General features: G+C 38.8%; 1 protein-coding gene across 2 annotated transcripts in view; it reads left to right on the forward strand.

Moving 5' to 3' along the window:
* Positions 1 to 11154, forward strand: part of LOC101859391 (high-affinity choline transporter 1) — a 51511-nt gene extending 40357 nt beyond the window's left edge. For both annotated transcript variants that reach the window (XM_005094147.2, XM_005094146.2), the window contains exons 3-9: positions 1205 to 1312; positions 1876 to 2031; positions 3191 to 3339; positions 4986 to 5138; positions 6784 to 6913; positions 7564 to 7781; positions 8233 to 11154. In XM_005094147.2, coding sequence (XP_005094204.1) covers positions 1205 to 1312; positions 1876 to 2031; positions 3191 to 3339; positions 4986 to 5138; positions 6784 to 6913; positions 7564 to 7781; positions 8233 to 8862 — 1544 coding nt within the window. In that variant the 3' untranslated portion in view covers positions 8863 to 11154. The remainder of the gene's footprint in view (positions 1 to 1204; positions 1313 to 1875; positions 2032 to 3190; positions 3340 to 4985; positions 5139 to 6783; positions 6914 to 7563; positions 7782 to 8232) is intronic.
* The last annotated feature ends 3846 nt before the right edge of the window (positions 11155 to 15000 follow it).

The following is a 15000-nucleotide window of genomic DNA, read 5'->3' on the forward strand; positions in this document are numbered from 1 at the left end:
AACACACACACACACACACACACACACACACAAACAAACACACACACACACATGGTTGCTTCACATAACGACAATTTCTCTCGTATACACACGTAACCTAACAAAGATTTGCGAATGCAAATAAAAATGCATGCACGAACGGAAGCGCACACCCTGGCACGTAGACCCAGACGCTTCGCATGCAAAAATAGAATAACGGAAATGTGAGCTCCTTGCCATCTCCAAGCTTAAAAACTGGTCCAAGTCTAGTAATCAGAGAAGCACCCACCACTTCGACTGATGACAAACTGTTAGCCAATACTGGTCTTATAATTGAATTTTCAAAGCTTTTTCCCCAATTAGCATAGATGCCCCTGGGGGAATACACTCCGTTATACGAGAGAAACAGACTCATTTTTGTACTCGCTGTTTTACTTCAGACTCCAGGGGTCGAGATAGCTGTTGTTTCATTTCAGTATTTCAGTTGGGGGGGGTGTCATGTAAAAAATGTGAAAAACATTTTATTCTAAAAATACTACATCAACAGGAGTATTATGTCAAGGTGTGCCATTTCATCATTTAAAGAAAAACAAAGAAAAACACCTTAAGACTGAATAAAACAACAAACAAACAAACAAAACCACAAAAAAATCAAAAAATCCGGTAACACAAAAAGCTAAGGAAGAAACACATTAAAACAAAATTAAAAACAAACTTACTTTGTTAATCTCAACTGCCGTCTATGTTATGTAAGGAAAATAAAACTAAACGATGCTGTATTCAGTAAAGTTGTGGGCTAGGGGAGTTAGGTAAGGTTACGGAGGACCCGTATTAATGCACATAATATGTTTGTTTCTTTTAAAGGTCCGCTAAACCTATTGGCATCTGTCCTTTTACCGGGAACAAATAATTGCTGAGCACTTTTCGTATCAATAAATAAATGGCGAATGTACATTACGTCTTAAAACTAACGTATTGGGCCTCCTGAAGTAATCTCTTCTTCATTAAAACAAAATATCTCATGAAAATCATTTTCTACACTCAAGTCCCTTACCAAAGTCGTTTCTAATCTTTCTTTCTATCCTAAGTGAACCACCAAACACTGTAAACTGTTCTCAGACGACCCTTTTGAATTATTTTGAATCAAACCAATGTGCACCCAATTTCGGTATTTGTGGACAGTTACCTACCTCTGTATCATCTCTGTTTCTTTTTTTTTCCTCAGCGACCTGGGTGGGCGGAGCCTACATCAACGGAACAGCAGAAGTGATCGTCAGTTCCGGTTTGCTCTGGTGCCAGGCTCCTGTGGGATACGCCCTTAGCCTTGTCTTCGGTGAGGGCATAGTTTTGTGGGTAGTGGAGGGAAATTATACCGCGGGTTGCTTGATTCTGTTTAATGGGACCGTTACTACTTCTCGTCTTTTAACATGAAAAGAATCCATTGTACAGGTCCATTGGGTTTCTCTATATTGCAAAACGTTTACAAAATATCCTTAATCAAGCAAGTCTTTCATTTTGTCAGCTAGTTTATATCTTTCCAAAATGTGCACCTGGGGCATGAAACCTCAGGCTAGGGCCATTAAATCTCCTATGCCTGTACTGGATATTGGCGAAAAACATTTTCAACTCACCTTGCCTCCCCCCCCCCCCCCCGACCCCACCCTTTCGCCCCACCAGTTTCCCCCCTTTTGCATCTATCTGTTCACTGTTTGTCCATCTGTTTTATCGTTCGGTCTATTTGTCTTTACATCTACTTCATTCGAAACATAATCTCTCTTTATATCCGTGTATTCCACTATGGTATCACCGAGAGAAAAATATATCAAAAGACACCTTTGAACACATTAATTATCAATACACAACCATTTATTGACCCTTACAATGGTTTCTTTGCAGGTGGTCTCTTTTTCGCCAACAGAATGCGCTCAGAAGGCTACGTGACCATGCTTGACCCTTTCCAGCACAAATATGGCGAAAGGATGGGCGGTCTGCTGTTCGTACCCGCGCTGTTGGGTGAGGTCTTCTGGACTGGCGCGGTGTTGGCTGCTTTGGGTAAGATTTGATGTAACTTGCTGCAAATGTTTTTAGATCCCATCAATGCAATTTAGTTCATTTTAAGGGGGCGGTTTTCTTCGACCCTGCCTGTCAGGACCAACTGAAGCTGAGGAGGATGCGACATTTCAGTATGCAAACGTTGTAACACCTGTCAAACCGAGAATCGAACTGGGTTTACTGCTTGTACAGCAAAAGAATCTAAACAGTACTCTACCCAAACTGTGGAGTTGGGAATTAAGGTTACGGTCTTAATATATAGCTTTCTGTAGCAACCTCACTCACGATTTTTGAAAGAATGCGAGGAAATTGAGAAGAGATGATAACTTGAAGCAGAAGAAAGAAACACAGAGAAAGAGAGAGAGAGAGAGAGAGAGAGAGAGAGAGAGAGAGAGAGAGAGAGAGAGAGAGAAGGGAATGGAGAGGGGGATAGAGAAAGAGGAAAGAGAAAGAGAAAGAGAGAGTGGGAAAGAATGGGGAAGAGAAAGGGAGAGGGGGGTGATGAGAGAGAAAGAAAGAGTGAGCGAGAGAGAGGGAAGAGAGAAAGAGAGAGGGAAGAGAGAGAGAGAGAGAGAGAGAGAGAGAGAGAGAGAGAGAGAGAGAGAGAGCGAGCGAGAGAGAGAGAGAGAGAGAGAGAGAGAGAGAGAGAGAGAGAGAGAGAGATAGCGAGAGAGATACCTGCCACACTCTCTTGGGGATATATGGTTGCTTTTAAGCACAAGGGGGCTATCCCGAAAAACGCTGTTATAAGAAAACCGAAGGTAAAGTTTTTGGACTCTTGCTCAGTTTTTTTAAAGACGAGGAGTTTTCCTTAAAACTAAAACCAAACAAATGTACACACAATCGAAACCAAATTTCTCCTATAGATCTAGGTAGGGGAATGCCCACTTTTGGTGTTGGTCAAGATTTCTGGAAACCCCCGAAATCTGGGTTAGCCCACTTGTTCTTAAAAGCGACCCCATGCATACAGAGAGAGAGAGACTGATCGAGACTTCTAACGAGATAGTGAGAGATTAAGATACGTTTGTTTACTTAGACCTGATCTCACTGACTCAATTGATAAATAAAAGTGTATGCATACTAACTATAATTCTCGAACTCCTTTTTTTGTATATAATTCTCAATCTCTGTCTGTGTCTTTCTCTTCACGTCTCTCCAGGAGCCACACTGTCTGTGATAGTTGAGATGGAGCCTAAGCCAGCAATAATCATCTCTGCTTGTGTGGCGTTGTTCTATACTCTCATAGGCGGTCTGTACTCTGTGGCCTACACAGATATCGCACAGCTGTTTTGTATCTTTTTCGGACTGGTGAGTTTCTGTTCTTTTAGACAATTGAAATATGAACTATTCTACTACTCTGCAGATGTATTGGCCATCTTTCGGTATTAACAGATAAGCTACTAAAATTACTGTTATTACTATTATTACTGTTATTAATATTATTATTATCATTATTGGATATTATTATTTTTATAGTTATTGCTATTATTATTATTATTATTGTTATTATTATTATTAGTAGTAGTATTATTATCAATATAATTATCATTATTATTATTATTATTATTATTTTTATTATTGGATATTATTATTGTTATTATTGTTGTTATTATTGTCATTATTTATTATTATTATCATTATTATTATTATCATCATCATTATTATTGTTGTTGTTATTATCATTTTTAGATAATAAAAACCGTTAAGGGTGTACTTGTTAAAAATGTCTAGGTTCGATCTTTACATAATATGTCCAGAATTACTTTCCTGGCATCAGCATGCAGGGGCGAAGTGTCTATATAATCAAATAATCACTGCTTCCCTTCCAAATTTTGAAACATTGTCGCTGCCAAATTCACCTCTAAACATAAACCTCATAAATTAAATGTAAAAGGACGTTCATAATCAACAATGAACAGTATGCCTAACATTCAAAAAGGTTTCACTGTCACATAAATAGCCTGCTCACCCCTCTTGGGCCACTCCATAAGCAGTTACAAGCTTTAATTAAGTAAGCTTAAAGTGAAGCTGGAAGAGTCTACCAATAGAGTTGAAGAGAACATGTCCATAGCAGTCAAAACTGTTTCATTGCCACAAATACCCTGTTCACCCCTTTGGGGCCACAGTTATAAGCAGTCGCAAACTCTGATCATGTAAGCTAACTATTACACTGGTCGAGTCTACCTCACAAATGTGAGGGGAACTAACTCCTAACAATCTCTTGACTGCTGCAAGGGCTTGCTTTTTTCCTCGACTTTTTACCGTCCTATATTCAGATCATGACCCCGATTATGACACCGCCCCCTGGCCGCGAAATGCTAAACAAAAACAGCCTAATGTGAAATTTAAAAAAAGGATAATTGTCATGTTCTACCAAAGAGTTAGACTCACGGGTAGATCTAGTACCGACATCTCTGCTTCTTTGCTTTGTATTTGTGTATTCACATCTAAAGTTAAATTTAATTTTAGTTGGAATTAATATTTAATAAGATACTTTCCCGATTATTTTGGTGGTTGAACATACAATATGAATTCCGGATTTGTTTTCATTCACAATTCACAACTCAAGAGTCGCTGCCTCGAGTAAGATTCTTGTGTGATAGTAATATCTCCAGGCCATGTCTGGTCCCGTTTCCCTTTGATTACCCTGTCAAACAAGTCAGCCTTCGCCCCTGTCTGCATGTGTGTTTCACAAGTTTGTGTTTATATTTTTATCGCGTTTCTCGGTCTTTCTGTTGGGAAGCTGTATCATTTTCAGCTTGTGTTGGCTGTAACAGATATGATCGGAAATCCGCCTTCTAAATGATCTAAGCTGCGTTCATTGGGGTGTAAAACACCTACCTAAAAATCTATATAATGATGATGTTTACCGGTGTTGTGAACTTGAAGAGTGATTAAAACAACAAATCTGTTAGGAAGACGTATCTTATAATACCTTCGTTTTCTTTTCCCAGTGGATAAGTGTGCCGTTCGCTCTCACACACGAGGCAGTGAGTGGCATAACCGCCAACGCTACTCAGAACTGGATCCTGCCAATCGACACTGCGGACATGCCTATGTATGTTGACAGTTTCCTGCTGCTCACGTTTGGCGGCATTCCCTGGGGGGTGAGTATAATCAAGTTTGTAACATTGCACTCTTTGAACCTACACCAAAATGCAAGTCGGTGGTTGGAGGGCGCCTCTAGTAGGAACTACTTCTGTTCTCTCCCTTTGAAATTTTTGTCTGCGTCTTACTCTTCCCCCCCCCCCCCCCACACACACACACACGCACACTATATGGCTGTTATTTAGTCGATGTGCTTCTCTCCACTGTAACAACAAAAAAAAAACACACAAAAAAAATAGAACCTTGGTATGCTTGTTGTTAAAATTGAACACTCTACTAAACTCTTTTGAGTTGTTTTTTTTGTTTGTTTTTCGAAAGAGGAGTGCAAATTGATACAACTACAAGCTGGCCAGAGCATTTGAACTATTTACATATACAGTCAGCTGACAAGACTGTAAGTAAAGCAACATTCTCCCTCGTCTGTTGCTGGGTGGTAGTATTTTTTATTGTCCGTGCTTACTATGATTCTGTCCAGATATCTCTTTCAGCCTTTTCTTCAACATGGTTCTATTTTAACATTAGCTCAGAGCATTGACTCTCACACTACGGGACCCTGATAATTACCTGTAGAAACAGAAGCAAGACTGGCTTGTCCTCTCTATCTCGACCCTAGCTAAATTGTGAGCCTACACACAGAAATTCGTATTACCTTATTAATATTGGTTGTCGGTTTTGTGAGATAATAAATGTTGAGCTTTAAACGGCTTTACCAACTCAGTAGCGTAATAACCTGAAGTACAGAATACATAACGCTAAAGATGAGACATGAGAAGTTGGAGTTTGGGGTTTTTTTTGTTCTTTATTTGGTGGGGGGGGGGGGGGTGAGTTAGTGTTTTACGGCGCTCGCAACTGCATAAGGTCATATGGGCGCGCGGGACACATTACACTTTTTCAGGTGGAAGGAAATTTTGAATTTTCCCCAGGTGGCGACCGAAGCCTACTCTTATCGATTTTAGACTACCAAGGGATCTTTAACGTGCGAAACTAGCACACGGGCCCTCCAAGATTTTTCGCCCTTGTCCGAGAAGGCTAGGTGTAGATATTTCCTAGAGAGCAGGAAAGGAGGTGAAAGGAGGTGAAAGGAGACAATTTTAGAGAAGAAAATTTTTCGGCATAACCCGAATTCGAACCCCGGACCTATTTTTTTTAAGGCCAACACCTTAACCTCAAGGCCATGAGTGCGGGAGGGCAGAAAAGGAACCTTGCAGTTTGAATCGCAGTATAAAGAGATGTAATTAGACAGTTAAATTGTATTTCATGATGGTTTCCCTTGAACAGATTATTTTCCTTTCTGGGGTTCGATGGGATGTAACTCTTCTTGGGATTCGGTGATTGTAGAGTGGTCTTTCTTCCCTCTTGTAGGCAAGGCTGGAATCTTCGTTAAGTTGAAGAAACAGTTAGCTACATCCTCTAGTTCTAGTGTATTAGGTTACAAACATACATAAACATGTATTATGTCAATGTAAGCAGTAAGGTTTACAGCAGTATAAACTGTTTGGAAATCGTTCGTAATATATTATCATTTTTGCAATCCTGGATTTTGATCCTCAGCAGTGGAGAAGACCATTTATCAGTATTGAAGTTCAGTACTTGCCCTAATAAGAGCACTGTTCCTAATTTTCTTATAAAATATCCTCCTTACAGGTCTACTTCCAGCGTGTGTTGTCCTCCAAGACAGCCCTCAAGGCCCAGATCCTCTCTTATATCGCAGCCGTGGGCTGTATCATCATGGCTACCCCTGCTGCCATCCTCGGCGCCGTTGCTGCTTCTACTGGTGAGTTTAGGGAAGACACAATTAAACGAGAAACTATTCGTGTAAAGCTTGCATCTATAAGCATGTCCTCTCTCAAAACTCGTAGGTTGTTATAACGTCACAACATTGACCCCCTCCCTCACCCTCCTTCGATCTCTCACGCAATCGCTTGAGAGTAACAAAAGCACAATCTACATAATATATTATGTTCATTTGGGCTTCAGTACTATTTACTTCAGTTGTTCTTTGTTATTTCATGGACTTCACTTTGACCCTTAGGCTATGTGCTCAACTTTCCAAATTGCATACCCGTGTGAACACATGTCATAAAACACACGAGCAGACAAAATGATTAAGATGTTTTAAAATAGTTTTAAACGGCCCCTTTGACACAAATTAGATCATTTCAGAGGCGGACTTAGACCCTGCTTGTCAGAAGCAGCGAGGGCTGAGAGGGATTAGACGTTCCAACAGAAAAAATGGAAATATTTGATAAAAATTATTACCACACAGGAAGCGAATTAAGTGGGTACACCGCATACACTGATTAAAAGTATCTGAAAAAAACTAATTTCAACACGGTGGTATATCATAATTGTAATGTTACATTCACTTCATACAATGTTTAAATTTTTACTTCACTCATAACCTTGCTCATTCTATGTCCACAGATTGGAACCAAACCAACTGGCCTGGCAAAGTGCCAATTCCCGCCGAAGACCTTCCCATGATCCTACCGATGACATTGCAGTATCTCTGTCCTCCTGCCATTACCTTCATTGGCCTGGGCGCTCTGTCGGCTGCTGTCATGTCATCTGCAGACTCGTCCATTCTCTCTGCCGCCTCTATGTTTGCTAGAAATGTCTACCGGTCGCTGTTCAGAAGTGTGGTGAGTTTAGGTTATCGTGGTAAAAACACATAGATTACTTCCCTTCCCTTTAGAGCTTTTAGTTTGTGCTTTTTGTGCTCATGTTTATGTCCTGCTTGTCTTAATCTTCCTAGCTTGAAAAGTCATTTTTTTCCGAAGTATGACTGGAATGAAGCGTACAGCGTAATTCTTAATAAGAGCTCTAACCGTTAAAAGTTTGGGAGCATAGGACATGGTGTGTCAAGTGCCACACGTTCTTTCACATCTCTTGTATACGAACCTATTCTGGTACTCCTTTACTAGCCCATCAAAGCTGTGACACCACGATCTGTATTGCATTTCATTGCTATCACAAGCATTGCGTGTGTGTTATACCGGATGTCTGTACTGCGTACTATTGTGAGGTTGTTGAAATTTCACGTTTATATTCATAATACTAAATGCCTGTATTTACCGTTCTGTCCCCCTCTAGGCATCCGAGCGAGAAGTTCTCTGGGTGATGCGAGTAGCAATCTTCGGAGTCACTGCCCTTGCATTAGTCATGGCTTTGTGTGTGGAGTCTATCTACGCCCTGTGGATTCTGTGCGCTGACCTCGTATATGTCATCTTGTTTCCCCAACTGGCCTGTGTGATATACATTGAAAGCTCCAACACCTACGGCTCTCTAGCTGGTTATGTCATGGGATTGTTCTTCCGGGTAGCTGGAGGAGAACCTGCCATAGGGCTTCCAGCACTCATCCAGTACCCGGGGTACAATTCAAAAACATACGCCCAACCATTTCCTTTCAAAACTCTGTCGATGGCCATTACTTTGTCTTCTCTGATCGGGATGTCTTACCTCACCAAGTATTTGTTCGAATCTGGCATCCTGCCTCGGCGCTTTGATATCTTCCAGTGCATCGTGAACATCCCTGATGAGCAGATGGTCCTCGCCTCACGGGACAGCGTGGACGAGAGGACCAAATTTGGCCTGTATGGAAAGGAAAATGGCGGCAAAGTCAACCCAGCTCTGAAATTCTCTAATGAGGATTTGATAACCACTGGCGAACTGGAGTCTGATTCTGAAACAGCTACAAGTGAAAAGCGTGGCTCTATCCAATGATGTTATTAGACACTATAGAAATGTATGGGGTAAAAGTTGAGCTGTGTAGCATAATCCATCAAATGCACTGATGTAAAATAAATAAATAAATAAATAACTGCATCATAATAATTAAAGTAATGTTTCAGATTGAAAGTAAAAAGTGTTTAAAGAGATAGTATGATATTTGATTTTCCGCCTTTGGCTTTCCTAATTGCAACATTTTCACACTTTTATGAATAGGATCTGCTGATACTTTCAAGTGCAGGCTGGGCTATTTATTTTAGATAACTTGATTGACAACTTAATGAGATGCTGAAGATGATTATGATCACTTGATATCATGAATGGAAAAACGTTGTATTATTATTTGATCCTTTAACGCATTCTGAAAAAGTAATGTACGTGTATTTCGAAAACCGCTCGATGCAAGTTACTTCATTTTGCCCTAATACTACTCGGTGTGGGTTTTTTTTTAAATCCACGGTGGGTTGCAAGAAAAACAGCGAGATATAAGAAGCAAACTTCTGCATAACAAGGAGAACATGCTCAAAGGTAACGGGGAGGGCTGCATGATTCGCCGTCGAACTTTCAGTTTAACCAAGAAGTCTAAGTATGACTGCCTTGTGACCAGTAGTTAAGTGTACTTTATTCCATTTCTTCTTTGTAATTTGATTAAACATTATTTGTAGTTGTCTAGGCGAGTTATGTATTGTGTGAAAGATAAGAGCAGTGCAAAATGAGACACGTTTGGTTCTGGGAATGTGGTCGGGTGGGAGCTCACCTTTTGTTCATATCAGGCTTGACCAAAACCATAAAAGGCGTCTCTGCTTCCAGACAAAACGACAGTTAAATATCTGCTTCGGATGATAACGTGCATTTGTATATTACCACGTTAAAAGCAAATGATCAAATGGAAGACGTTTAAAATTGGAACTTGTTACTTAAAAATTAGTTATTTCTTTGTCCTCTTTAAGCTCAACTGTCCAGTCCCGAAGTTAAAATTTTTCATTTATGTGGAAGGTTGAGTTTCGAAATACGCATTTTTTTATAAAACGAGGACGTTATTTTGTTATTATTTGCTCTCATAACAGAGCTTCTTGTACTTGGGATTCAATTTTACATGTTTTTCGGGGGTGCTTAAAACGGCAGAGTTGCTTCACATTAATACAGATAATCTATCCTTGCCGTTATATCATGTCAAGATTCAAATCTGTTTGCACTAGCTGAAGTGTTTTTGTCTGTTCAAATTTGTAACTTTGTAATTCCTCTGGCCTCTGTTGCTATTGTAACTGCTGCTGTTGATGTTTGTTTCCACTCTACTGGTCGTTTTTTTCTGACTGTTACACAAATTTAAATTATTTGGTCGAAAGCCCCAGACGATTGCTGTTTTTATCCCTTGATGCGGTCAACACGAAAAGGATTGACTTCTAAAGAATAAATGTGCCAACTGTGTCTGCTCAGTTTCGTTCTCGGTTTCGTTATTGTTGTTAATGTTGAAATTGGTGTTGTCGTTTGTTTGTTTGTTCTTCGTTTATTTTTACCCGAAGGCTGCACTAGTTTTACTGTTGGTGTCGCCATTATTAATGTTAACCTCCACCAGGTTGTTGGTGTGTATGTAGCAACGATAATCATTTATGGAGTTGCTGTCGTAAGTGAGTCTCTTTTTCTCGTCGTCGTTGTTCTGGATCGTACTTTTTTATAACGATAGTATAGATGAGATGGAAGAATAATATGGAAGAGGGCGAAAACAGACAGGCAAACTATTTTTGAAACTCTTGGGAAAATTTGCAATTGACGCAAAATGAATAATAATATAACACAGGGGTTTACAATTCGAGTGTTGTTCAGAGAATAAAATAGAGTTCACAAAAAACAACTGCCTGAGATTTGTTTGGAGGTGATATCTGGTTCGTCAACTAGGAAGGAACAAAATAGTGCGTATGTCAATAGGACTCCAGGATTTATAATTTAAATGTTCTACAAAAATTTGTTTTACCCATAAGTATAAAATAGATATTTGAAACCATAGTTCCTTTGCCTTTAAGACTTACAAGAGGCATTCCAATGATTACACTGACATGTTTAAAATTCGCAATTCACAAATTCTTTTTGTAAAAATAAGTATTCCGCTGCTAAAGATGCGAAACTTGTTTATCTTCTCTCAATCTTTGCAACATTTTCCAAACATTTATTACCCGGGATAACATTTCCTGTTTCTAGGAAATTTTGATACCGGCCAAATATTTGTAAAGGCTGCCTTTTTCGTTTCCAGATCTAACTCAAGGTGTACCATAGACATAGAAAAAAAAATAATCGCATTTGGTATGCTTGCAATGGGCGATATTAGTCATGTATGGCTTGCAAAAATACATATATACGATTTCCAAACAATTTTGTTTTTGGCTGGATTATGAGATTTTTACAAGTAAAATGAGGAGGACGTTTTGGGGAAAACCCCCTGTATGTTTGAAATATTTCTAATGCATAACTATGCGTTTTTCGCCTTTTTAGCATTGGCTTCAATGACAGGAATTTGAGTTGCTGTTTTAAAGTTTTGGCACTATATTGTGATAGAACCATCTGTAACTACCATCGTTTAGGACAATCCAGCGGGTATTCTGAGCAAATTCTAATGTTGTGAGCATTGTATAAGTAAAATGGGATACAAAATGACCAAAGCATGACGGCTAAGAAGAGGAAAATCCGTGTTTGTTTGTGTTTTTGTTGGGGTTTTTTTGTAAGTGTTTTACGGCGCTCGCAACTGCATAAGGTATTATAATCACGCGGGACACATTACACAATTTCAATTGGTAGGATATTTTGAATTTTGCCCGGGTGGCGGCTGAAGCCTACTCTTTTCGATTTTAGACCACGAAGGGATCTTTAACGTGGGATTTTTCGTCCTTGTCCGAGAAGGGTAGGTGTAGTATATATAATTATATATATATATATATATATATATATATATATAAATCATTTCTATCAGAAGATCAGAGTGTGGCTGAAAGACAGCAGTAATAAGGAGCCAAGGAGTAGCAGTAGAAAGGCTGCAGAAAGAGTCAGGAGCCCAGTGGAGGCGGTAAAAGAGGTGAAGGGTGGGGGAAGAAAGTGACCTTAACCTCTAGACCACGAGAGCCCCCAAAACCCGTGTTTGCAAACATGAACTGAAATTGTTTATTTCAGGGAAGTTTAAACGTTGATGTAATTAGCAAAACAAACGTGTAGAGTCTTTGTGCAGCATGATTGTAAAGCCATACAATGACGCTCATATGACCTTATGCAGTTGCGAGCGCGTAAAAACTCTACTAAAACAAACAAAAACTGTACAAATTATGATTTATTTATCTGGGTAATAATCATACTACGGAAGAGAGAGAGAGAGAGAGAGAGAGAGAGAGAGAAAGGGGTGGGGTGGGGTGGGGTGGGGGTCAGTACAATTTCATTTTTTTTAGAATTAAGACAACAAATAAGTCCCGAAATGAAATAGGTGTATGCAGTTTAACGATTTATTTTGTATTATACATTCCGTATCATCATGTATTGTACTTGTAAATGACATTTACAGGATCATCCCCAAGAATTTAGGCACACAAAAATGCACTACCGTTGTTGTTGTGAGTATTAGCTTTGCTTTAGTTTTTGTACAGTACTGTTTTTTAGTCAGCTAGCGTCAGACTGTACTCGAAGTTTCTTTCATGTTTTAACTGTACACCAATGCAATAGGCACTGCCCTTTTTCAGTGTTGTTTAGTCTGGAAATAGCTTTGTTTCCTTTGAGTCATGACCATGCACCAAATAAGATAAACGAGTCACAAGCCAAACAGCGTAGCAAGCATAAAAAATGATTGCTTTTTTTTCGTTGTGAAGTGTGAGCATATTTCTCAAATTTTGCTGTTTCTTTTAATCTGTGTGTTGTTTTTCACCTACGTAAATCAGGGGAAAATCTTTTGAACTTGCATTTCTTCGTCTACTTTCGGTGTGATTTGTTTTCCTAATCAGTCGCACAATTCTTTTCCATGGGATGGTAGGCGAACAAACCATTGTATTGTAACAAACTATGTTTCCAGCATACACCTTAGCACGGCTCACGGCGCGTTTTGTGTCGTAACAATAATTTAGCTATTTAAAAGAATGAAAAGTGTTTGAAGTCATCATCGGGCTAAATCCAAATAATGATTTGTTTCCTTCTGTCGTTTACCTCATTGATAGACTTTGCACCTACTGCCAGAAAGACTTCTGTTTTATCGTTATGCAAATCTAGGTAATCATTTTTGTTCCTTCAGTTTTTCACTGACATAATACTATTTTCAGCACAATGAAAATGTTCATAAATTTTGGTAGACATTGCTGAACCAAAAATTTGGGTATCGTCAGCATTGAAATTATACTAAACTTATAGTGCGGTCAAAAATTCGTGGAGCAACTTATCTTCAAATATCTCCTTAACGGGTGAATCAATGTCATCCATACTTTGCATAGCAGTTTGTATCAATTTGTCTTAACTAAATCATATTTTTTCTAGAACAAACATTTCTTCATAAATTTATATAAAATACTTGAAACCTCTGAAACACGTAAAATGGTATTGTTTACAGCATGTCCTGCTTCTCACACACATTTTGATTACGTATATGGCCTATGTCACAGTTCATCAACGACAATGTTTACTTGCAAAACTTGTTACAAAAAATTATTGCTATAGTGAACACATTTTTTCATTAATGGTTCTCAAATCATGCATTCAATAAGCATAATGTCTAGATTACAAAAACCTGACGGACTTGCTATTAAAAGTTATATTGCCCCAGCTGTAAACATTTAAAAATCTGTAGAAACCACGCACTTGAATTTTTTATTAGTATTTATTAAGGAATTTTCTTGAATACAGCTTGCAGGTGTTTACAAAAATATTAATCTGTTAAGCCATATTGATATAAGGCCAAGTGCAAAAATTGGAGAACCTATGTTCGATAGTTGAGGAGAATATTTGAAAACAAGTCGCACAACGATTTTTTTACCGCACTATAAAGTCATACTTCAGAATGGTATGTGGAGCTCTCTACACCGAATCGTTGCTTAGTCATGTGTTTCAAAGATTGATAAAAGAGAAACGGGGTCATCAGAGGGAGACAGAGAGAAAGAGAGTCATATAGGTAAGATTTTGAGTCTCATAGAGAGAAAAAAAGGTGGAAAGAGAACGTCAAATTAAGAGAGAAAGAGAGAGACATAGAGAGAGAAAGAGAGAGAGAGAGAGAGAGAGAGAGAGAGAGAGAGAGAGAGGGAGGGAGAAAGAGAGAGAGAGAAGGAAGTGGGTGTTTTACTGCTGTAGAGCACTTACAATATAATTTAGATTTCTGCTATTTTATATGCTGTACTAATTTTAAATGTGTCTCCTTTTGTCCTGAGATAGTAACTAGTTTGTGTGTGTGTGCACACGCGTGTGTGTATCTATGTGTGTGTGTGTGTGTGTGTGTGTGTGTGTGTGTGTGTGTGTGTGTGTGTGCATGTGCCTAAAAATGTGTGGATACACATGGTTATGTTCGTTCTCTGAATGTGCGTAAGCATAGTTCCAGGTTGCGTGCGTAAGTATAACTGTATGTGTATAGCATAATAAGTGCTGTGAATAGACAATATTATTATCGTGATATTGCATTATTACGGTATTATTTTTTATCCTATTGTTTTTGTGAGTTATTGAAATGTATTACTAATCAGAGTGTGTGTGTGTTCTAACTTGTGCCAGCACGCGAGTGCGCGAGTGTGGACATATTATGTGTGAGGATGTTTATGAGTGCGCTCGTTTAAATAAATGCACTTTAGACTATTCAAATTTGACTGGGAATGTTAGTATGTATTGAAGTATTTATCCTGTAGACGTTTCACTGATGATTTACTATACTTGCGCTATTTTGTACGATCTAATCATTCAACTAGACACGACTGTAATAAGGAAGGCACGGAAATTAACTCTCTGCTTTGTCTCTAATGACAAAAAGAGAGCAAAACGAAGACGTAATGAGCTGAACGCTTTCTAAAACTAACTCCAACAAGCGTATCCAATTTTGGAGAATCCTTTTTTCTGAAGTTATGGCTGTTAAAAATCTTCCCAAGGGCCCAAACTTTACAAGGTACATACCCTCGTTCTGAGAACTTTTAG

This window comes from Aplysia californica, unplaced genomic scaffold, assembly GCF_000002075.1.
Source record: "Aplysia californica isolate F4 #8 unplaced genomic scaffold, AplCal3.0 scaffold00076, whole genome shotgun sequence".
Lineage (NCBI taxonomy): Eukaryota > Metazoa > Mollusca > Gastropoda > Aplysiida > Aplysiidae > Aplysia > Aplysia californica.